The sequence below is a fragment of the Haliotis rubra genome, unplaced genomic scaffold (genome assembly GCF_003918875.1).
Source record: "Haliotis rubra isolate DU_JTF1 unplaced genomic scaffold, ASM391887v1 Scf150, whole genome shotgun sequence".
NCBI lineage: Eukaryota > Metazoa > Mollusca > Gastropoda > Lepetellida > Haliotidae > Haliotis > Haliotis rubra.
This window is the reverse complement of record NW_025765448.1, coordinates 1520170-1543482: the sequence shown is the minus strand read 5'-3', so window position 1 is coordinate 1543482 and position 23313 is coordinate 1520170. Positions and strand designations below refer to the sequence as shown.

Below are 23313 nucleotides of genomic sequence, written 5' to 3'. Positions count from 1 at the left end.
TGCTTAAATTTCTTTTTCAAGAAAATGTGAGCTAGTAAATCTATGGGTCCTTTGTAATTTAACTCAGTAATGGGTATTTTGATAATATTACAGATAATAGAAAACAACTACTTCACGTTGGAGTGGAGTTTAATGATGTGTTCTAGAGTTTTTCACTAGCATAGCGATACATGTGTATGTTAACAATGAAGAAGATACTGAGTGAATTGAAGGTGAGGTGAAATTGGGTTTAACGTCGTGCTTGAGAATATTTAGCTCATATGACGACGTGCATGCGTGTGTATGTGTATTTGGGGCTGCTTGTGCTAGCCCAAACTTAAGCTGGTTTTATAGTGCTAGCCCACTGAGATACCATGCCGCATTATACTGACTCCGAGCCGACCAGTCCTTGTTGTACCCATTAATGCCGAGCGCCAGGCAGGGACCAACAAGTACCATGTTTTAATGTCTTTTGGTATGACGCGGACTGGGATCGAACCCGCAACCTTCCGCTCTCCAGGCGGAGGCTCTAACCACTACACCACAGAGGCAGTCAATTGTTTGTTGAGGCTCTGTGAGTTGACTATGTGTCACTTTGCACAAAAGGCATGGGATTTTGCTCAAAATATTACTCACTGGTTTTCTTGTCAAACTTCATGAAGTTAAACATGATCAATAATCAGAAATATTGATGATGAGAAAAATTATTGTGATTATAGATATGAAAATTGTGTCATCAGTAATAGTTTACATACACTTTAGTGATCACATATAGTTTTAATTTATGCACACAATACAAACGAGTTTTTATGAGCTACCTCTAAATTTTGTTCAGAATACTATTTATGTTAGTAGTCCATTTATAAATGTGTCACTCCTCACAAGTGGCTTGTGAAGACCCGGGTTTGAATTTATCATCAGCAACCCAAGCTTGTCTTAAGAGGCGACTAATGGGATTGGGTGGACAGGCTTGCTGACTTGTTTGACACATGTCATCGTATCCCAATTGTGTAGATTGATGCTCACACTGTTGATCACTGGATTGTCTGATCCTTACTCGATTATTTACAGACTCCTTCCATATAAGGCCTAAAAAAAAAAGCTTTTGGTTCTGATTTCCCGACCGACCCTAAATATACCTGCTGAGCCTAACAATTTTACTCACCACATAATAAATTAAATTTATTTTCTGACACATGAGTAATGTAAAAATATTTTGCAAAAAAACCCCAAACACCTAAATACCTACCCTAGTTCTGAAATGTAGGAAATCGGAACCACAACATTTATTTTTTTGGGCCTAACTGGGATATTACTGAATGCGGCGTTAGACATCAATCAATCAATCAATCATTTCCACCTTCTTTGCATTGTTTTTCAAAGTTACTTCTCCGATGTTTATTGATAATCAATTGATATTTAGTTAAGCAGAGCTCCAGATAAGATTTAGCTCATGTGGGTACTGTACCCACTGTATTTTTTGGGAGTGGGTATTATGAATGTTGAGTGGGTATTTCACTTTTCGTTACCCACTGCTTTTCAAATATGTGCGTATTTCAGTCATTTTACTCACCTAAGTATTATGTCATTGAGTGAGTTTACTAAGCAGGTATGTTCTGCCTTATGTCATATTAAATCAAAACCAACTTAAATATTATGGAAATGATTTCATAAAAAATCACTCATCCTATACTGACAGTACAACACTTGTCCTATACTAACAGTACAACTTGATAGCAATCAATGTCTTTTTCATTACGCAAGCGATTTTTATACATATATTCCGTACGCATTTGTATTAAAGGTTTTTGTGTATCTATCATTTTCAATGCGTAATTGGTACACAACAATTATTTTTCAATGCGTAACTGGAAATTTTATATGCGTATTTTACCCGGTTACGCAGCTTATCTGGGCCTCTGGTTAAGGATATTCAATTTCTATGATGTATATCAAAAGCCAGTGCCCCAAATTCCACTTTTTATATTAAGCCATCATATGTCAGGAAAGCGTGGGGAAGTAACACATACAAGCCAGATGTAGACAGAGTAAGTACATGACCTTAATAAAATTTTCAGAAAAGATGAGTTGTATTTTTCATTATTTCCGTGTTTCATGTGAAAATTAAATATTTCAAATCGATTTACATCAAGCTTAGGTAGCTTATCATAAATTTGCGTAACACATGTTATGTAACAGTAAATTGAAACTTACAGCAGGAAGTCTGTAAAACAGGTCAACATTGTGAAACTGATAGATTACTGAACCAATGTAAATCTAATAAACAACATATCTAAATATTGTCTTTATTAATAATGTTCGTGGATTCAATGTTATTCAGAAAGTTATAAACAATAGTTGAACAAAATACCATGCTGTCGTGTTATATAAAAAATTAAACCCCATCAGGCGGTGATATTTGTAATGGAAGGTAGTTTTCTAGAGTAAGCCCAGGGGCTATAGGCAGCGAGGTTGAAAGTTAGTGTAAGTTCAGTGATAATGGCTTACAGATGTACACAGGTAGAGGTGAATGGTTCAGATACTCAGAATCGCCAGTCTGCCAGGGAACGTATTTACTCAGGTGCAGTGTGTGGCTGTAGAAGAAAGGCCCATATGAATCGGTGAATCTTGTCCAGTGAATCTTGTCATATTCTGCATCCAGGCTCAGTTTTTTATTTGCAATTTTTAAGAATCAAAGACAAGTTCTGATAAAATGGAAATACCCAGAAAACCAGTAAAAATCAGTATCTGTGGAATTTTTGGCCTTCAATTTTTTTATGTCATGTCCCAAACCATCCTCAATAATCTCCAGGGAGTATGTTGCGATAAATCTCGACTATACCCTGGATGCATCTGCATCAGCTCGGTCCCATGATTTTATTACCTCCCTTGGCTGGCTTTTTATCCAATCAGGTGTCAGGCGAACTCATTTTCGCTTCTTAAATTATCTAACCGATTACACTTGGCAACACAATTGTTGCAGAGGTACTCTGAAAGAGGTAAGGAGTTTTGCATATATATTTTTAAAGTTTCAGACCTGTCAATTTATACGATTTCACCAAATTCTGAGTCGCACTGCGAACAAACCTTTGTGGCTGAGACCGCTATTATTGTTGACACTGGCAAGCTCGGTTGTAACGGCGGCTAAGTTGATGCTACTGTGAGAATTTGGAGCCAGCAAAGGGAGGTAATAAAATTATCGTGCCGAGCCATAGATGCATCCAGGGTACTTGTGGAGATTTATTGGAATATATACCCTGGAGATTATCGAGGATTGTCCAACACATGCAGATGGTGAAATTATGTGTCATTCACAGCATGTGAATGCATCTGGTAACATGTGTAATGAATTGCAAAGCATCAATATGTTTCTTTCTACCCTTGTCATATCCCGCCCTTTATTGTGATATATGGTGGATTTTTTCTTCCTGTCCAGAAATCAATAGCCCCCAGTTCAGGTAATCTGAAATTTTACAAACAAGACATCATCCAATATTTAGTAAAATCTTTTAAGATCACAGACTCAAACTTTTGTTTTTGAAATGCATGTCTGCTGACCCAAGACAGCTCAGTCATGCTGAATACGCAGGGTTTTACATGACGCTTTATTCCTGTGTATTCGATGCAACAATTTTGTAAACGATTCTCAAAATATTATCATACGAGTCAAGCTTGAGCAAGTTTTATGGGTGACCCTCACAACTCAGTTCAATAAAATCGATTTCATAAGCAAAAAATGATATTGTCAGATTGTTGCAGAGAACTCAGAGGAGACAGTAATCCTGGCTGTTTGAATTGAACAATGCTGTAGTTTCATTTGGTGGTGTGACATACACAGTTACATACTGAGAATGATTAACACAAAGAAATATTAAACTTTTCATGACTCCCAAATATTGAAAATGACTCCCAAAAATAAATATTGTGAGTCACCATGACTCCCATTTTTAAAAGTCTGTGTAAAACCCTGAATACGTAAAGTAAAAATCGAGTGATGGTAGTCTTTGCTTGCAGTGGGTTAGCTCAGAGGCCGAAGCGTTGTCTCGTCATGCCAAAGGTTCGATTCCCCACATGGGTACAGTGTGTGAAGCCCATTTCTAGTGTCCCCATGTCATGATATTCCTGGAATATTGATAAATTTGTCTAAATCAACACTCACTCACTAGTCNAATCGAAGCTACAGACTCAAGAAATCAATGAATATTGCTGTTTTATGAAGTTAAAACACTCAGTTACAGTAAGGTGAGATAGGACTTGTTCACAAATCCCTATCAATAATTGTACAGATTTATGAACATGACGAATATAATATTGCATGGCTATTAGCTATGAGGGATGTAGTAACAGGTGTGTAGAATTGCAGATGGTGAATTGTTTCAAGATTGTGCTCACAGTGATTTCCTGTCATGTTAAACAAATTTGGGGTGTGTGAAGCAGTGAAATAGGCTGACATCACAGCCCACAGAATTAGTGGGTGGGGTGGGTGGATGGGGTGTCCTAGTGGGTAAAGGGTTCGCTGATCACGTTGAAAACCCGGTTTAATTTCCCACTTGGGTACGATGTGTCACAGTGTGAAGTCCATTTCTGGTGTCCAATGCCCTGATATTGAATAGATATAGAATATTGCTAAATATCAATGTTCCATACTCACTCACTCCTACTAACCTATTAAAAGAATTTTTAAAACAAATCTTGCGTACATGCTTCCATTTTATTGATCATTCTGATGTCCATACTTTTTTCTGTTGGGAATCAATGCGTACATATGCAGATTGAAATATGTGTGTACTCGGATGTTTACTTAAATAATGATGATGTTTACTCCAATGTTTTCCTGCAGTTCCGATGAATTATTTAAATAAAAAAACACAAAATATGGTTGGAAAAATATGGATTTTAAGTATACCATACAGATCAAATGCGTAAGAATGTTGACTGATAAATCAGTACTTCTAAGTTGGAATGAAGTAAGATGTACAAATGCGAGCACAACTTTTCAAGTTGGAATTGTTTGTGTAGCCATGGGCTGCCATCTTTGGACAGGTGTCCCTCATTAAAATAAACCTGCATCAGGGTCAATAGATATGAAACAGATGCACAGAATGGCCAAACAAAAGGCCAAAGATCCTGGTCATTTGAGGTCATGTGAGGCTAAAGTTTAGACTGTATGTAAAATCAACACCGTGATAAAAGGATCAGTTTCATGAGGGTTAACAGTGACTTTCTGACTTTTAAGAGGAGACAGTTATTCATTCATTGTAACATGTGTGACCAGCTTCACCTAGTTGCACCGGTCTTCAGACAGATGAATATTGGGAGGGTAGCCTAGTTGTTAAAGCATTCGGATATTACCTTAGACCTAAGTTCGATTCACCACATGGGTATAATATGTGAAGCCATTGCCGATGTGCACCCCTCGTGATCTTGCTGAAATATTGCAATAAGAGGCATAAATCCAGCTCGCTCACTCACGCTCTAAAATATTGCTGCTCGCTGGCTCACTCACACACTTACTCACTCACTCACTCCGCTTTTAGCAACATCACGGCTTGGGACACCAGAAATGGGCTTCAGACATTGTACCCATGTGGGGAATCGAACCTGGGTCTTCGGTACGACGAGCGGTTAACACTTTAACCACTAGGCTACCCTACCGCCCCTCTCACTAGATGACAGACCAGTGTTCTACTCTACTGGTGTGGCTCTGTGAAACTCGGAACAGCACCTTGAACAAGCTTAATTCAGTTAAGATGTATGTTAAAATATGCAGAAATTGTTCTAAATGTTGAATATTGAAGATTGATGGGAATATGATCCTTAGACCTTTGCACTTTGCTCTGGCTCAATGGTGACATATGTCAATATTGATGGTTCTTATTTTCTATTGAGCTTTGTCCATATTGTCAGTGATATCAATATTGATGTAAAATTGATGCCTGCTGTTATGACGTCTCTGCATATAAATGGGCTGAGATGTCAATAATTGTTCTGTTGATATATCAGTTAGTATATATATGAGGTCAGTATGGTTACCTGTTGCTTTTCATGAACTGATCTTCAGCAACCCATGCTTGACGTTTGAGGATGCAGTATTGGTATTGGGTGGTCTGGCCCGCTGACTTGGTTGACACATATCATCATATCCCAATTGGGTAGATCGATGCTCGTGCTGTTGATCACTGGATTGTTTGACTCGATTATTTACAGATCGCAGCCACATAGCTGTAATATTGCTGAGTGCTGCGTTCAACAACAAACCGATAAAACCAACCATTACCCTAATAGTAGTGGATATTATGCCATTTGATGATGATCTCATAATGGACATAATAACACCAAATCTTTAAGAAGTCATTTCTGTACCCAGGGTGCTATTGTAGTATTTTGTACAAAGTGATATTAATGCGAAGGTAACCATAATTCCCTTACTTTAACAGACTTATGACTGTCATTATTAAGCTCTAAGGGGGCAATGGGGTAACCCTGTGGTGAAAGTATTTGCACGTTATATTGAAGACCCTGGTTCGATTCCCAACATGGGTACAACATGTGAAGCCCATTTGTGTTGTCCCCAGCATGATATTGCTGGAATATTGCTAAAAGCAGCATATATAAAACATACTCATTCATTCATTCTTAACACTAAGGCTGGATATCGATTTAGATTATAGAGATCAATAATTGTTAACTAAATATTGATCCATTATCAAAAAATATCAGAGAAGTAATTTTGAGCCAAAATACTTTCAAATTGAAAGAAATCAACATATTTCACTGATGAGCGGTGACTGATGATGTTTATGCATGGATGACTAGCAAAACAATGTCCTCAACATAATTTAGAAGCAACCCATGAATAAAGACAGAATTTTGTGTGTTGTCACAGTGTGAGTAGACTAAAACTATATTCCATCACAAACATTTTTGTAAGATATTATCGATGCCACAGTTTTCATATCGATAATAGTTAATAATTCTTTTCATCAATGATATTTACTTTTATCGATCTTTTTAGCCAGCCTTACATAACACTAAGTTTGTTTTAAAGGCACCCATCGCACATGTATACTGAATGAAAACATGTAACATGTATCTTGATGTGCAGTGACTCAGTCAGGATTCACTGTTCATGCAGTGTCAATAACAGGAAATAGGTGTTGATTCAGTCATGTCCGTGAGTGTCGTATATTTCAGTGTACAGTGACAGCCACTGAGAGCCTTTAAAAGGCCCTAATTTAGTGACCAGTGATTTGCCTCAAGAAGGCCCTATATTTAGCAAGACTTTTCAAGTGATGTCATTTTAATACTGTATTACAAGTACACTGTAACACATTAACGAATTAAAACAACTGTTTCCTGCTGATGTAACCGTTATTCTGAATGCTGCATTAAACAACACACAAACCCAACAATTGTTATGTACCCATCCTATGTTGGCTATTTTGGTGTGGGATTTTGTCCAAGGAAATTTTGTCCTATGGGATTTTGTCCAGGTGGGATTTTGTCCGTTCCCCGCAACTCTGGCCGTTAGATAATCAACAGGTTGCAACTTGCAATCCGCAGGCTGTGTCGTTGCTGATTGCAGCTTTAAGAAGTTTAAGTAAACAACAAACTAAATATATAATGATTAGCTTTAAAAAATCATTCTAGTATGAATATTGATTTTCAGAAATTTACTATTCTGGCTGATTTATGCAGGATGTATGCAGATGGTGTACTGTACTGGTTTATATAGAGAATATTTGTGTATATTGATTACATGACCTATATACACTATACAGTTGATAAAGGTCCTCATGCAAGCATGCACTGCTACAGGGCCCCGTTCTACAAGCTAAGATCTTTGAACACTGAACACTGCAACTCGCATATCTTGACAGGCTTTAAACCAGTATGACATTGGTAGTGCTATGATCGTTTAGTGGCACGCGGCTTAATATTCAACTTATACAGTGTATCAGGGATGTATAATTAGGCTGTGGGATTGCGGGGAACACGCAGTTGTCTCATTACTTCCACAGATTGAAAAGTCAGTGCGCCAAATTTCACACTAATAAAGTTGAATTGGTCCAATTTGTTGACCTGATATAATTGAAATATGATTTAACCCAAAATATCAGTATGAGCAATGTTTAAATAATGACCATGTAAATCATATACTGTAACTTGTATCTTGAACAAAAACTATCAACACTTAAATCGTCGTAATATCCCATTAAGAGGTATCTTTTATCACAGTTAAATATACAGATTGCTTTCTTGGAATTTGTGAGCATAGTCACTAGGGCTTAAACGAATACACTATGTGGCGAATATGATACGTATGATGAATATTGGGTAATGAATACGAATAATTATTCACGAATACAATATTATTGTTAAGTGATTGATATACAATATGGAACGCCCATGTTGACAGTTTTGATTTGTCACAGCAATAACCAGTGATCTCATGACACTCAGAATACTTCTAGTCGACAGTACCGTGCGTGGCCTTGGCAGACTAACATGACTTGCGCTACTGCAATGCTAGTACATACTTAATCCTTGCATATCTCACTTTGGAGAAGGACATCAGGGTTCAAGTCAAACATGCTCCCTTAAAAAAATCGTAAATATTTGTTAATGTTCGGTTCTGGTGACCACGAATAACGAATTGAATTCATGAAGGGCTATGGTTTTATTTACCGAATATGCGTGTGAATTGTTACTGCCTTAATAGTCACATGATTAGCTGCTTCTTCTGGAATACTCAGATAGTGAGGTCATAAACTTGTTAAAAACCGTAAAACACACTGGCCCTTGTTCAGATATGTGCTGACTCACGTTCTGAAATCATTGGGCTAATTGGCCCATTTTTTGTGAAAAGTTGGATGCATCCTTGGTGTATACATGTATTCAGTGTATACAGATTATATACAACACAATACACTGACATGCAGGTGATCAACAGATGATCAACAATCCAGGCCTATGCTATAAGTATATACCACTGATGTATGTATGTATGTATGTATGTATGTATGTATAACACAATACATGTATGTCAGTGTATACAGATTATATACAATACAAGTATATGTATGTATGTATAGTGTATGATTATATATAACACAATACACTGACATGGAGGTGATCAACAGATGATCAACAATCCAGGCCTATGCTATGTATGTATGTATGTATGTATGTATGTATGTATGTATGTATGTATGTATGTATGTATGTATTCAGTGTATACAGATTATATACAATACAAGACAATACGCTGACATGGAGGTGATCAACAGATGATCAACAATCCAGGCCTATGCTATAAGTATATACCACTGATGTATGTATGTATGTATTCAGTGTATACAGATTATATACAATACAAGACAATACGCTGACATGGAGGTGATCAACAGATGATCAACAATCCAGGCCTATGCTATATGTACTCGTTACCACAGCCGATAAATGTCAGGGCTTGCAGCTAATGATGTAATTAACCTCTGATGATTGGTGCAGGTCATGGAAAGCAGTGATATGGCATGCTACGTAATATCAGGCCAAACTGTTCAGTTCCTGGTTTGGATATCTTTACCGGGGAACAGGGTGCAGTTGTACAAAACAACCGTAGCGCTTTAGCTACCTTAAGTCTGTGTTATGGTATGGGCGTTACGGTCACCTTGTACTAAAACAACCTTAGTGCTTTAGCTACCTTAAGTCTGTGTTATGATATAAGTAGCTACCTTAAGTCTGTGTTATGGTATGGGAGTTACGGGTCACCTTAGTGCTTTAGCTACCTTAAGTCTGTGTTATGGTATGGAGACGGTTAGTGCTTTAGCTACCTTAAGTCTGTGTTATGGTATGGGAGTTACGGTCACCTTAGTGCTTTAGCTACCTTAAGTCTGTGTTATGGTATGGGAGTTACGGTCACCTTAGTGCTTTAGCTACCTTAAGTCTGTGTTATGGTATGGGAGTTACGGTCACCTTAGTGCTTTAGCTACCTTAAGTCTGTGTTATGGTATGGGAGTTACGGTCACCTTAGCGCTAAAATTGCTTTTACAACCGCATCCCTGTATAAGCCCATGGACTCCTAACCCTTAGATGTAGAGGTCCCAGGTGCTGAAATAGAGGTCCCAGGCTTCAAAACAGTACTGTTAATATTGTAGAATCACATTACCAATCTTAAAATGCTAGTCATTTATCAACACACTTCTAAGATGCTTAGAAGTGTGGTGAGTTGGTCTATTTTGGTCCATATATAAATATATATCATATACCGTTTTTATAATTAATGCAAATCATTAAGCTTGTACAGTGCAACAGAAGTGTAATTAGTACAGTGGGCCATTTGAGATTGACGATTTATCAGTCTGTCGACATTCTGTCTCTCACCTGTCGTTCTGTTTCCAGGTACGCCCAATCAGTATGACCCCACCTTCAAGGGCCCAATACACAACAGGTGAGTCACCTTGATTTCCCCACGCCTTGGAGACCCGTCAAGATCCAGGTTGGAATTCAACTAACGGGATCGGGTGGTCAGGCTCGCTGACTTGGTTGACACATGTAATCGTATCCCAATTGCATAGGTCAGTGCTCAGATGCTTATAATGTTGATCACTGGATTGTCTGGTCCAGACTCAATTATTTACAGACCCCGTCCAGATAGCTGGAATATTGCTGAGTGCGGCATTAAACAACAAACAAACACATCTTGGACTTGGTGGTTAATGTGTTCATTTGTCTGGTTCAGTGCTTCACATGAATACAAAGTGTGAAGCTCATTCTGTTCACAACACCCGTGAAGATCTGGCGTAGAATTGGTCTTCAGTAACCCATGCTTGTCGTAAGAGGCGACTAGCTGTATCGGGTTGGTCAGGTTGGCTGACTTGGTTGCTATCACAGTTGCATAGAACGATGCTCATGCTGTTGATCACTGGATTGTCTGGTCCAGATTTGATTATTTTTAGATAACCGCCATATAGCAGGAATATTGCTGAGTGCGGCGTTAAACAACAAACCAACCAACAATCTTTTATGAACCAAAATTGATAGACAGAAGCAACTAATGGTTTGCCCAGATGTTAGGTAGTGGGGAGGTTCAACTTTCTCAAAATTCAGACAGTTTGTTGATTTATTATTATACGATATTTTTATTATATGATATTTATTAATATATATTTGTAATATAATCATCCCATATTGAAAATTGTAGGCTCTCATATGAATATACATGCAAATTAAAATGAGCCACACTGAGTATTAGTCACCTAATGCCAACACACAAAATCAGCAATCTATCCCTCTCAGCTACCATGGTTTCCATATTTCCAATAATAAATGCAGAAATGTTGAGAAGTTAGGAAGCTATTTGTCCATACAAACAGAAGAGTTACCCGCCTTGAGATAACGAGCACCTATTTCTGAATCTTACAGCCAGATATAGAGAAATGTACCACATCTATGCCTACACTGGAAATGAGTGCCCAAGGGCTGTATTCCTCACTGAAGCACATCACTCACTATCAATCATTGTGGCATGTCAATGTCTTGTACATCACACTGTTGACCCTGTCCTGCTTGTTGCCAGGGAGTGTGTATTGCAAACATGCTGTCGTTCATTGCAATGGGGGACAAGTGATGTATAAATATTGAACTTTTTCAGGCAGGGCAGGGAATTCAAGTTGTGGCTTCCTCTGTTGTGTTTGAAATGCCATAGATTTTTAATTTGGCAAGTAAAAAATGATTGTATTTGAGTTAGGTAAATATGTAAATATGTGACACGTCTGTAGTCTTAGTCAGGTGGTGGTTGACGCTGGATTTCAGCTGGAAGGTAATGTAGATAAATAAAAGGTGTATGCATTTCAATTTCCTACAGTTAAGATTCAATTGCCCACATTTTTTAATGCTGTTGATGTTTTTCTCAAAATGAGTTCCTTGGAGTTTTACGAACCAAAAAATGCCCTGTAAGCATTGAAATCAGGAATGGAGACAGATATTATGAGGCCCCATGGTAAGCAAACAAAGGTATGACGGTTTAAGTCATCAGTTCATGAATGCAACAATCAGGTTCAAAATTCAGACTAACAATTTGGAATAAAATTCCCTCATTTTGTTTTTAAAAGATGATTTATATCTAAAAGGATGGTACATTGTTTGAGTTAACTCATGATTATGATCAATTGTGTAAAAGATTTTAACTATTATTGAACAGAATGTAAAATTGGAATGGAAAATTGTTTCCAAGAAAATTACCATTGCAGTGATGATGAGTATGATCAATAGTGTAAAATGTGTTAACAATTATTGAACAAAATCTATATAAGATGATAAAAGCCATGTGATCTAAAAGGATAGTAAATTGTTTCCATAAAAGCAGTCAAAGAAAATCCCCATTTCTATGGTGATTATGATCAATAGAATAAACAATATTAACAATTATGGAACAGAATTAACAAAGATAATGTAAATGTTTTAACCACAATACAGACACCACTTCTCCTGGGATCTCTCAGAATAATCCTTGATAATCCTTACACCAAGAATACAGTGGAGGAAAGTGTTACTGTGAACAAACAGAGCATCAACCCCTGACCTTGTCAGTAAACATGGATGCTGCCATGAAGATGTCTATTTCCGTAGCTGATGATATCCGCACTTGTTGAGTCAGTTTTTGCTTTTCTGCCAAGTGGTATTACATAATGACGACAGCATCTGCTTAAGGGCCGTGTAGAGATATACAGTGTATTAATACACCATTGCCATAGGAACACATCATTAACCTCCAGCCTCATCCATAGAAACTGGGTGCTGGCGAAAAACTGTCATGTATAATCATATTAATTACATAATACCAGATATTATTTCATGGCATGGTTTTTAGGTAGGCATGCAGTATGTACCAAAGGTGCTTGTTGGTGTATGTTGGAAAACATAGCTAGGGTGTATTTTAAAGAAACACGTGTATTAAGACAATATTTCAATGTTTATATTGATCATGTGACCTTGATATAAAAATGTTTTCATTATGATCAGAATATACTCTTGATCAATTATGTGCACTTATTCTGCTTAATAAATAGTTTCATACTGAAGAGTATTTTTTTAGTGAGAAGAACAAGTCAGGGGATGAAATTTATTATTTTTTATTCTGAACAAATGATTTGAATAGTTGTCATCAATGTGAACTTTAAATGAGAGTGAGTGAGTGAGTGTAGTTTTACGCTGCTTTTACCAATATTCCAGCAATATCACAGCAGGGGGACACCAGAAATGGGCTTCACATATTGTACCCATGTAGGTCATCTTCAGCGTATCTCGCTTTAACCACTAGGCTACCCCACCACCCCATTGAATTAGAGATAATAAATGCAAGGAGTTTGTGATGTATCCACACTGTTGTGAAGGATGAGACAGTTGTAAATGACAAGTAACATTCTTACAGCATGATTCAAAGACATGTTTAACTAGATATCCCAGCCACAGTACATACCAATCTACAGTAATGGAAACTTAAAATGACCTTAAGGGCTTCTATGTTTGAAACCTCAACACACTCTGATATAACTGAATATTGTTCAAGGTTGTGTTAAACCAAAATAACTTGCTACAGTGTGCAATGTTTGGAATCTATCAAGTGGTCGGGCTGAGTGACATCATTAATCATGGTCCTCCAATTACACAGATCGTTGATCATAATATCATTCATAGTCTGTCTCATAGGCCCTGAGCCACATTTATTTTCCCTTAAGCCTAGCCCTTTCTGTAAGTCCTAAATGAAGCAAGACTGGATTATCTTCAGCTTCAGCTTCAGAGCTCAGTGGGCGGGCTCCTTGTCAATATCTTTCATTTGTTACAATCAAAATTATTTATATTCAGAGATAAAACATTCATCTATGTCATTTACTTCATTCACTGTCTAGTCCAGGCTGGATTATTTTCAGGCTGTCGCCAAACAGCTGGAATATTGCTAGGTGTGGCATTATACAAACAATACAAAACAAAACAAAAGAAATGAGCATTCTAAGGAAGTGATGATGTTACTTCATGGAGCATGTAACTATGGTTACAAGGGATGATTGGGTAATTTTAGTTTGCTACAACAGCAGTTCTTTACAGTAAGTGAGTAATTGTATGGTTTTATGCTGCTTTTAAGCAATATTCCAGCAATATCATGATGGGGGACACCAGAAATGGGCTTCACACATTGTGGGGAATCGAACCAGGGTGTTTGGCATGACGAGCGAACGCTTTAACCACTTGGGTGCCCCACAGCCCCCAGTTTGACGAGCATACCATACCATTCTTTACAGGCATCTTGACAAAAAACAGACAGCAAGTGGGCAGGACGCAAAAACAAAAAAACCAGTTTGCTATATCCATCAGTTTGCCATATCCATCAGTTTGCCATATCCATCAGTTTGCCATATCCATCAGTTTGCTATATCCATCAGTTTGCTATGAGCATGTTCGTTAAAACATGGTGTACTGTACACAGTGGTGTTTGTCTGGAGTGTGAGATGTTCCAGTTGAGGGATATTGCTGGAGGCAAGTTATGTTTGTGTGTACTTCCCTACCAGCAATGACCTCATAAAACCTAGAAGAGCTACAGGACAGGGGACATTAAGAGATGCTATACACTGTCACAGGGTCTGAAGGACTCTCATGCTGGACAGAGGTGATTCATATGTATTTCATAACCAGATGATTACAGTTGATTGTATTTGTAATGGTAGGATGGTCATGAGTTCCGAAGGAAATGGGCATGATAAGGGAAGTGGGGGGCCATGATAAGGGAAGGGGAAGGGGGCCATGATAATGATAAGGGGGAAGTGGGGGGAAGTGGGGGCCATGATAAGGGAAGTGGGGGCCATGATAAGGGAAGTGGGGGCCATGGGAAGTGGGGGGCCATGATAAGGGAAGTGGGGGGCCATGATTTAAGGAAGTGGGGTCTTGATTTGCGGAGGGTTGGTCAAATGTTGATTTAAGCATTTTTATTCAATAAATGAATAGTGATTGGTGAACAAGCTGTTATAGCTGATATTAGCACCGTACCCATACAACATATTATATAATACAAATTGTAAGTCAAAACATATAGGAATTAGGAATTGTGTGGCTCATGATTTAAGGAACTGGGGTCACCGTTTTCATGTGGGGATTTTAGGTTTGTCAAAAGTTGGGAAAGGTAGGAAATTGATAATTTACAAGTTTTGATAAGTTTTGTGCTATCATAATTTAGGGAAGTTTTTTTAACTTACTGAAAATTATTTTTGCTTGTTTATGAGTTTTGTTTCCTGGTTGATATATTTTGGTCTGCTAGCATGCAGGATGAATATGTATATTAACATATTAATAACTGGTTTCTGGAATACTGATGTATGCATATTCAAATCATATATACAATGTTTTTGCATAATACAGCTATTTGATGGTGGAAAATGGACTTACACAAGCTTGAATTGAATATCAAGTTTTTGGTTTGTCAGCAATTTTGTACATGACATACAGGGGGGTCACTTACTTTGTACATGCATTTTAGGGGGTCGGGGTGGGGTGTGATTCACATTGTACATGCTTCTCCATAAAAATCCTCATCATCCCCCCCAGCCATAAATTATCAACGATCCCTAACCTCAGGCATACTAAAAGATCATTAAACTAGATATGAAATATAAACTCAGGAAATATAAACTAGCAACAACAAACAACATGAATAAACAAACAAACACAACATGAACAACAAGACTTCAAGGTCGACTCTTAGCCATGTCTATTTTGAAGCAATGTTTGCTAACCCCTTGATAAAATATCTCAAGAAAACGCGATTTGAATATTCAGCATGTTTAAGAAACCTGTCTGGATTTAGGCGACCACCCTCTTGGTACACTTGATGTAGACTTGCACAAGTCTCTAAGGTAATAAATAATAATATTGAACAAACTTTGTGGATAACAACTTCTTTTATATCATGAGTGCGGCGTTTCGATACAGATTCTTGTTCCGTTGGAACTCAATCTAGATTATATCTAAGTCATTTCTAACACAACACAGGAAGCCACAACTTGACTCCTTGCCCTGCCTGAAAAAGTTCAGTATTTATGCATCACTTGTGTCCCTATCGTAATGAACAACAGCATGGTTGCAATACACACACCCTGGCTACAAGCATGACAGGGTCCACAGTGTGATGTACAAGACATTGACATGCCTCAATGAAAGACTGGCATCCTTGACGCTTATTTAGACTTGCCTCTTTAAAGGATAAAATTACTATACATCCATGGGCTTAGCATTCAGTACAGCCTTGGAGCAAGGTAGACTTGCATGAGTTTCTTGTAATAATTAATATTTTAAATGACAATTTCTAAGAAAAAATATAAATATCCCTCTAACAGAAGTTGCATATATTCTTCCATAAACTTGCCTCTTTACAGGATAGAATTACTACCATATATTACCGTAGATAAGCCGAATTTTGAGGAGTCTGTAGAAGGGGGTCGGCTTATGTATGGGTTACACTTTCGTCAAACCTTTTTTCAGGGGTAAGAAAATGACATATCGCTTCTCGTGAACAAACAAGAGAAGATTACTTTTGTCAGTAAAGACATCAAATTTGCAATTAAACATCACTAGACAAGATTATTTACCTGTTCAGTTCTAATTTGATTTTGCTAGGCATTGTCTCATATGCAGGCATTAAGATTACCATGTGTAATTGTCTCGTTTTCAGAGCCAGAAATAGCAATTAGCTGTGCAGTGCACACGTTCCCCTACTGGTGATTTAGTTAAAACATACCCGATAATATAACGAGATGAATTCTGATGCAGTGTCTGAAACTATCTGAGAAATATATTCCAGTATTGTGTCATTTTACTCGCAGGTTTTGCTCAATACATCCATTCATGGTATACATCCATGGGCTTACATTCAGTACAGCCTTGGAGCAAGGCTACACTACACTAACGCTTTGTCTCTGAATATATATTTTGATAGTAACAAACAAGCCCATTTAAATTGAAAAGGATCCCTAGGGAGACCAGAGATTCAGAGGAACCTGAGGAAATCTTGCTTCATTTAGGGCTTTAGCACTGCAGAGAGGGCTTGGCAGTAGGGAAACTAATGTGGTCCAGGGACTGTGAGACAGACCAAGTCTACACTTGCTCCAGTGGTTATCAGTCCAGTGAAGCAGGGAGCACTCAGTTCTGTGCACTGATCTTCAGCTCAGATGAAATCCTGCTACTACTGTTGATATTACATCCTGTTACTGTAATTAACATGGTGTAGGAATTACATTCCTCCAGCGAGCAGCCATCTCATAATCGACACGGCCTAGTTAAATTTATTTTCTGTAGATGTTTTGGTTTGGTTTTCTGTATGTAATAAAATCAGTTTAGGGTGATATATATATATACAGGCTTAGTTCAGATTGAAAGCATATGGATTGTGCTGAGTCAGCGAAGGTGTTTTTTATACATAGACTTTTGTATGTGTCTGGGTTTGTCACTAATGATGTGTTCAGTTTGACTATTGGATGTGACATTTCAACAATTTGTTCAATTCTACCTGGTAAGAAAAATATACTCTGATAGATTTTGTGAGAAATTGACAGCATTAGGACATTGTTATGATTTTCAAGGGCTGTTTTTTCTACATTATTACAACCCGTGAAGACCCCGGTTAGAATGAACCTTCAGTAACCCTTGCTTGTCGTAAGAATTGACTAACAGGATCGGGTGGTCAGGCTTGCTGACTTGGTTGACAGATGTCATCGTATCCCAAATGCGTAGATCGATGCTCATGCTGTTGATCACTGGATTGTCTGGACCAGACTCGATTATTAACAGACCGCCGCCATATAGCTGGAATATTGATGATTACTGTGTAAAAGAACAAACAAACAAATCTACATGATTACCACATGCCTAAACAATAACCCTGATAATTACACAGCAATGTGCATGTGACTCAAAAGAGCATACACACATTACTGACATCCTTAGTACTGTAAAAACTTCTTGATTGGACCTATTTCTGACATCTATACTCTGTAACGGTACTCACTCACTCACTCATCCTTGTTTTGTTTGTTGTTTGTTGCATTCAACATATCAAAGCTATATGAAAAGGGACAATTAAATCAGGATAATGAGAAACTTCACTGTTGTAATGATTCATGCAGTGTTGATATTGTCTCACACAGTGTCAAAAGTACATCATAGTGTCAAGACCACTCACTCAGCTCACTCACTCACTCAACCCCATTCACTCACTCACTCAACCCAATTCACTCTCGCTCACTAGGGCGGTGGGGTAGCCTAATGGTTAAAACGTTCGCTCGTCACGCTGAAGGTCCGGGTTCGATTCCCCACATGGGTACAATGTGTGAAGCCCATTTCTGGTGTCCCCCATTGCTAAAAGCAGCGGCGTAAAACTAAACTCACTCACTCACTCACTCGCTCACTCAACCCAATTCACTCGCTCACTCAAGCCAGTTCACTCACTCACTAAACTCCCCCAACTCACTTACTCCTGCTTTGTGTTTCAGGTCGTGTACCGACATCATCTGCTGCATCCTCTTCATCCTCTTCATCATTGGTAGCATCGTCGTCTCCATACTGGGTAAGGATGTACTCCTGGTCATGGTTTGACAGACAATAACCAACAGCTAATGCCTTTGGTTGCAAAAAATCATGATGAATAGTGATGCTACATTCTTTATTTTTGAAATTATGTTATATTGGCTTTGAGTGCAGATCCGGATTACAGTTGATCTTCAGAACCAATGTTTGTCGTAAGAGGCAACTAACGGACAGGGTGGTTTGGCTCGCTGACTTGGTTGAAACATTACGTAGATCAATGCTCATGCTGTTGATCACTGGATTGTCTGGTCCAGACACGTTTATTTACAGACTGCCACCATATAGCTGGAAAATTGCTGAGTGCGGCGTAAAACTAAACACTCTGTGGATACAACAGATCCTGAAAACTAAAAGAAAGAAAACTACTCAAAATTAATTGGGTCATGATGAATTAATTTCGTGAAATAATGTTTCTTGTGCAAAATATACATCATATCAGAGCTGAAGATACACTTCTTAAATGCACACAGCTTATCTGGGTGTTTTATGTAATGTATTTTTCTATCACCAAATTTTCTAAGAGAAGTCACAGCAACATTTATTCAGATTCAATTTCTACAAAAATTGACTTGTGATGATCAGATTCACAGAACTTTGTTAGTAGCTATAGACTCAGATTTTTCGCGTCAAGTCGGTCATTTCTTCTCTCCCTAGATGTCATCAAGTGTGACCTTGACCTCACTTGTGCCGTCTGACCAACTGTTTCTATGCAGTTCTCTGATAACACATAACACAATATGCTCAGAAATCAGAAAATCAATTTTCCTGAACAGTTGTATCATCTGGAGACAACATTAACACGCCTAACTCATGTGAAATGGATTACCTCTCTGATGAAATAGACAAGAGTACATGGTCGTATATATCAGTCCCTCTGTGACTCTGGGCCACTTGCAGCCAGTCTGGTGGAATCAGTCCATTCCTCTTGAGATACTGGCAGGACATTAAAGTTAATTAGCTGTGGTCATTTGCATTGGAGGCAGATTTCCAGTGAGATTGGTTGATAATATTCCAGATAGGCCACAGTAGATATATTTTTTAGATCTTCCTAAATTGTCCAAAATGTGAGGTTGGTCACATTTTTATGTATATTTCTCAGTAGCTAACCTGTTAACATGACAAACATATTCATCGTAAACAGTAACTATCTAATGGCTTGCCTGGTTGACACATGTCATCGCATCCCAATTGCATAGATCGGTGTTCATGCTGTTGATCACTGGATTGTCTGGTCCAGACTCTATTATTGACAGACCGACGCCATATAGCTGGAATATTGTTGAGTGTGGCGTAAAATTAAACTCACTCACTCTAATGGCTTGATTCAAAATCATTTCACAGCATGAGAGTTTAAAAGGCCTGTGTAGATATTGTCTCAGAATCTCACCTGCATGTCTTCTCATGTCAAACATATCAACATGCAGAGCAGTTTTGAAGGGCGATGAGGTAAATTAGTGTTTAAAGTGTTCACTTGTCACATAGATAGATCTGGGTCCGATTCCCACATGGGTACATGTGTGATTCCCATTTCTTGTGACATGCTGTGAGTTTAGTTTTATGTCGCTTCCAGCAATATTCCAGTAATATCACAGCGGGGGACACCAGAAATGGGCTTTACACATTGTACACACATGAGGAATGAAAACCGTGTCTTCAGCGTAATGAGTGAACGCTTGGACCACAAGGCTACTGAAGATCAATTCTAGACCGGACCTTCACGGGTAGACGTGGAAGCAGTTTTGAATGTCAAGCGTATTACCTCACACAAGGAATAAGGGAACACAGTTTGTACTTTGTCAGTACTCTGCATACTGAGAGACAATTAAATAATAAGATAGCTGTTTTCTTGCAGGGATGAAAATCTGTGAATTTATTTATTGCAGCCTACCAGAATTATTTCCTGTCAACAGCTTTGTTTTTTTTGGTTTTGTATCTTATGCATGTTGATCACGATGCTTGGTGTAACAGCTGTCAATTCTGTCTGGTTCCTGAAATTGTTGTCTTTGTACAGAATATGCTGTGTCAGTAATGGAAGTGTCCACCTCGGTGAATCATTATAGATATTGTGTTAAATAATGGATCTCATTTCATGCTTATATTCCAGCTGTCTTACATGTCTAGATGTTTCTTTGTTAGAAATGGACCAAACACCACCATTTGGCTAGGCTAGGACTCATCACCATTCAACTGCCCTGATACTGTCAACAAATATTTTGTTGATAATTTGATGTAAACATATAACAGAAAGGAGCCAAGAGATTATCATCATATTTGTTTTGAAACAGAAGTATTTTGGAATTATCAAAGGTATATTTCATGCGGAATAATGTTTGAGGTTCGGTGTAAGAGACCATTCATTATGTCCTTGTTTGTATTCATGGCTTGGTGTCTTGGTTGGCTTTTGTGGAATCAGGTCTATTAGCTTTTATGTGGCCAGTTAGAGAAATCTGACCTTTTGGCTTATATGGAATCGGGTCTGCTAGTTTAAGTGGAATGTGGTATGTTCATGTATGTGGAGCCTGATCTGTTAGTTTAAGTGGAATGTGGTCTGTTAGCTCTTTAAGATTACTCTCCTTACCTGTTCACCTAGCAGATGGTGGGTACCCGGTAGGAGGAGATTGTTATGAGACCTGTACGCTGTCCAGGGAGATGGGTATTGGGATGGAGTTTGAGAGCTTATACATTAATGCAGTCAAACTTTATGAGTAAAAAGCTCTTGAAGAATGGAAAGAAGCAGATTCACCAGGCCTCTGCCTGGGTTTCAGCATGTTTTATTCATAGCCTGAGTCAGTTTGTCAACATGATTACTTATTATTTCTTCTTCAGACCACTTTCAGATGTCTGTAGACTTCAGGATGATTTCCTCTCTTATTTTTGTTCTTAAATTCAACAAGCTGTTTTGTGGTCACCAATTTGGTCCTTCAGCTTTCAACACATTAGATGGCACTGTCACATAATGCAGGAGTTCTACACAACCAAGCATCATATAGACACAACAGAAGTCACGACAAAAATGTATATTTTCAAATGAACAGATTGTTGTTGTGCTGGTGCTACAATCGTGATTGCTTCATAGATGAGGTTATAATATAGTGTTGATTGGGAACATTCCTTGGAGGTAGCTTAAGAGGTAGGGGTCGCTTCTTAGATGAAGAAATGTTCCCAATTTAGCTTAGATTGGGAATATTTTTTGGAGGTAGCTTTAGGTAGGGATCACTTTATAGATGGTGACATGTTGTATCCCTTGCTCCATGGGAAAATAGACATTAATTTTTTCGGTGTGTTGTGTTTGGGCGTTTGAATCAAACATGGTGTTGGTGTGTTTCAGCACCCTTGTTTTCGCTTTTTTTGACAATGTTCCATTTCACTCAAACTCAACGAATATTGAATCAGTTGCTTCACTGCATGTTCCAACATGTCGTTTAAAGTGCCTATTAAGCTCACACAAAGTTGCATTTACCTTAGAGTGTAAATGACCTCACCACGTTTCAGTTTATATATGACTATCAAATTTTAGGGGGTTCCCATACTTTTTGTTTGTAGTATATATAAGTGATGATCAGCCATGATTAGTTGCAACCAAGATATCTTCTGACCATGCTGATACTTCTTTGAGTGGCATTTTAGTTTTTGAGAAGTACAATATAGAACAAACTTTATGGATAACAACTTCTTTTTATTCGTGAGTGTGATGTTTCGATACAGATTCTTGTACCGTTGTCAAGCATTTATGGAACATGAAGAAGGGGGAAGTATATATATATACTGGATGTAACAATGTAACAAAGAAAACAACATAATTAACATAATTGGCTAGGCATTAAGCTGCTGAAGCCAGAGAGTAGACAAAGGACAGGCGTAGAAGCCAATGATGTACAAATAATAATGACATGTTTATACAGCAGAGAGTTTATACTGTAGATTGGGCTTGGTGGATGAGTGCATCATAAGCGGACGGAATGAAGTATCCATGCTCTCGGTTGATGGTGGGCTTTTGGCGTTTGATGTGGATGGCTTCGGTTTCGTCTATGTAGCTAGTCTGCCCACAATCACAGTTTATTTTGTAGATGACACATTTTGGGTTGTTGTTCTTGACGGTGCTGGTTTTCTTCCATTGGCATGGAGAATGTTGTTAAGGCTGGAGGACGCGGAGAAGGTGGTATCTATGCCAGCTTGTTGTTTTAGGAGACGGCTGATTTGATGTGACGGTTTGCCAATGTAGAGGATGGATATCTTGATGGGGGCTGAATCTGGTTTGGGTCTTTTGGTAGGAGGTGACAGGGTTGCAGCAATGGTTCTGTTGACTATTTAGGATGGAAAGTGGTTAAGTTCTACGAAGTCTTTCTTGAGGTGTTCGATTTCATCTTGTAGTTTATTTGAACAGATGTTCTTGGCCCTTCTGGTTAATGTGGAGATGATGCCGGTCTTAACTTTAGGTGGATGATTGGAGTTGTAGTGGATGTACTGATCTGTATGGGTAGGTTTTCTATATACAGTGGTCTGGAGTTGGTTGCAGGAGGTGCGGGACACAAGGACGTCAAGGAAAGGTACTTGCTGGTTCTGCTCGGTTTCCATGGTAAACTTGATGCGGGGATGTTGGTTGTTGAGATGGGTGAGAAGCTCAGTGGGATCTTGCTGAGGTTGGAGGATGACAAAGGTATCATCCATTTTGCGATACCAACACGTAGGTTTGAAGGGTGC

The 23313-nt window shown here is 38.3% G+C and overlaps 1 protein-coding gene across 1 annotated transcript in view; it reads left to right on the top strand.

The window, feature by feature from the left end:
- The window catches only part of LOC124270268 (choline transporter-like protein 2), a 60194-nt gene that overhangs the window by 3879 nt on the left and 33002 nt on the right, over nt 1-23313 (top strand). The window contains exons 2-3 of the mRNA XM_046705303.1: nt 10384-10432; nt 18519-18592. Coding sequence (XP_046561259.1) covers nt 10384-10432; nt 18519-18592 — 123 coding nt within the window. The remainder of the gene's footprint in view (nt 1-10383; nt 10433-18518; nt 18593-23313) is intronic.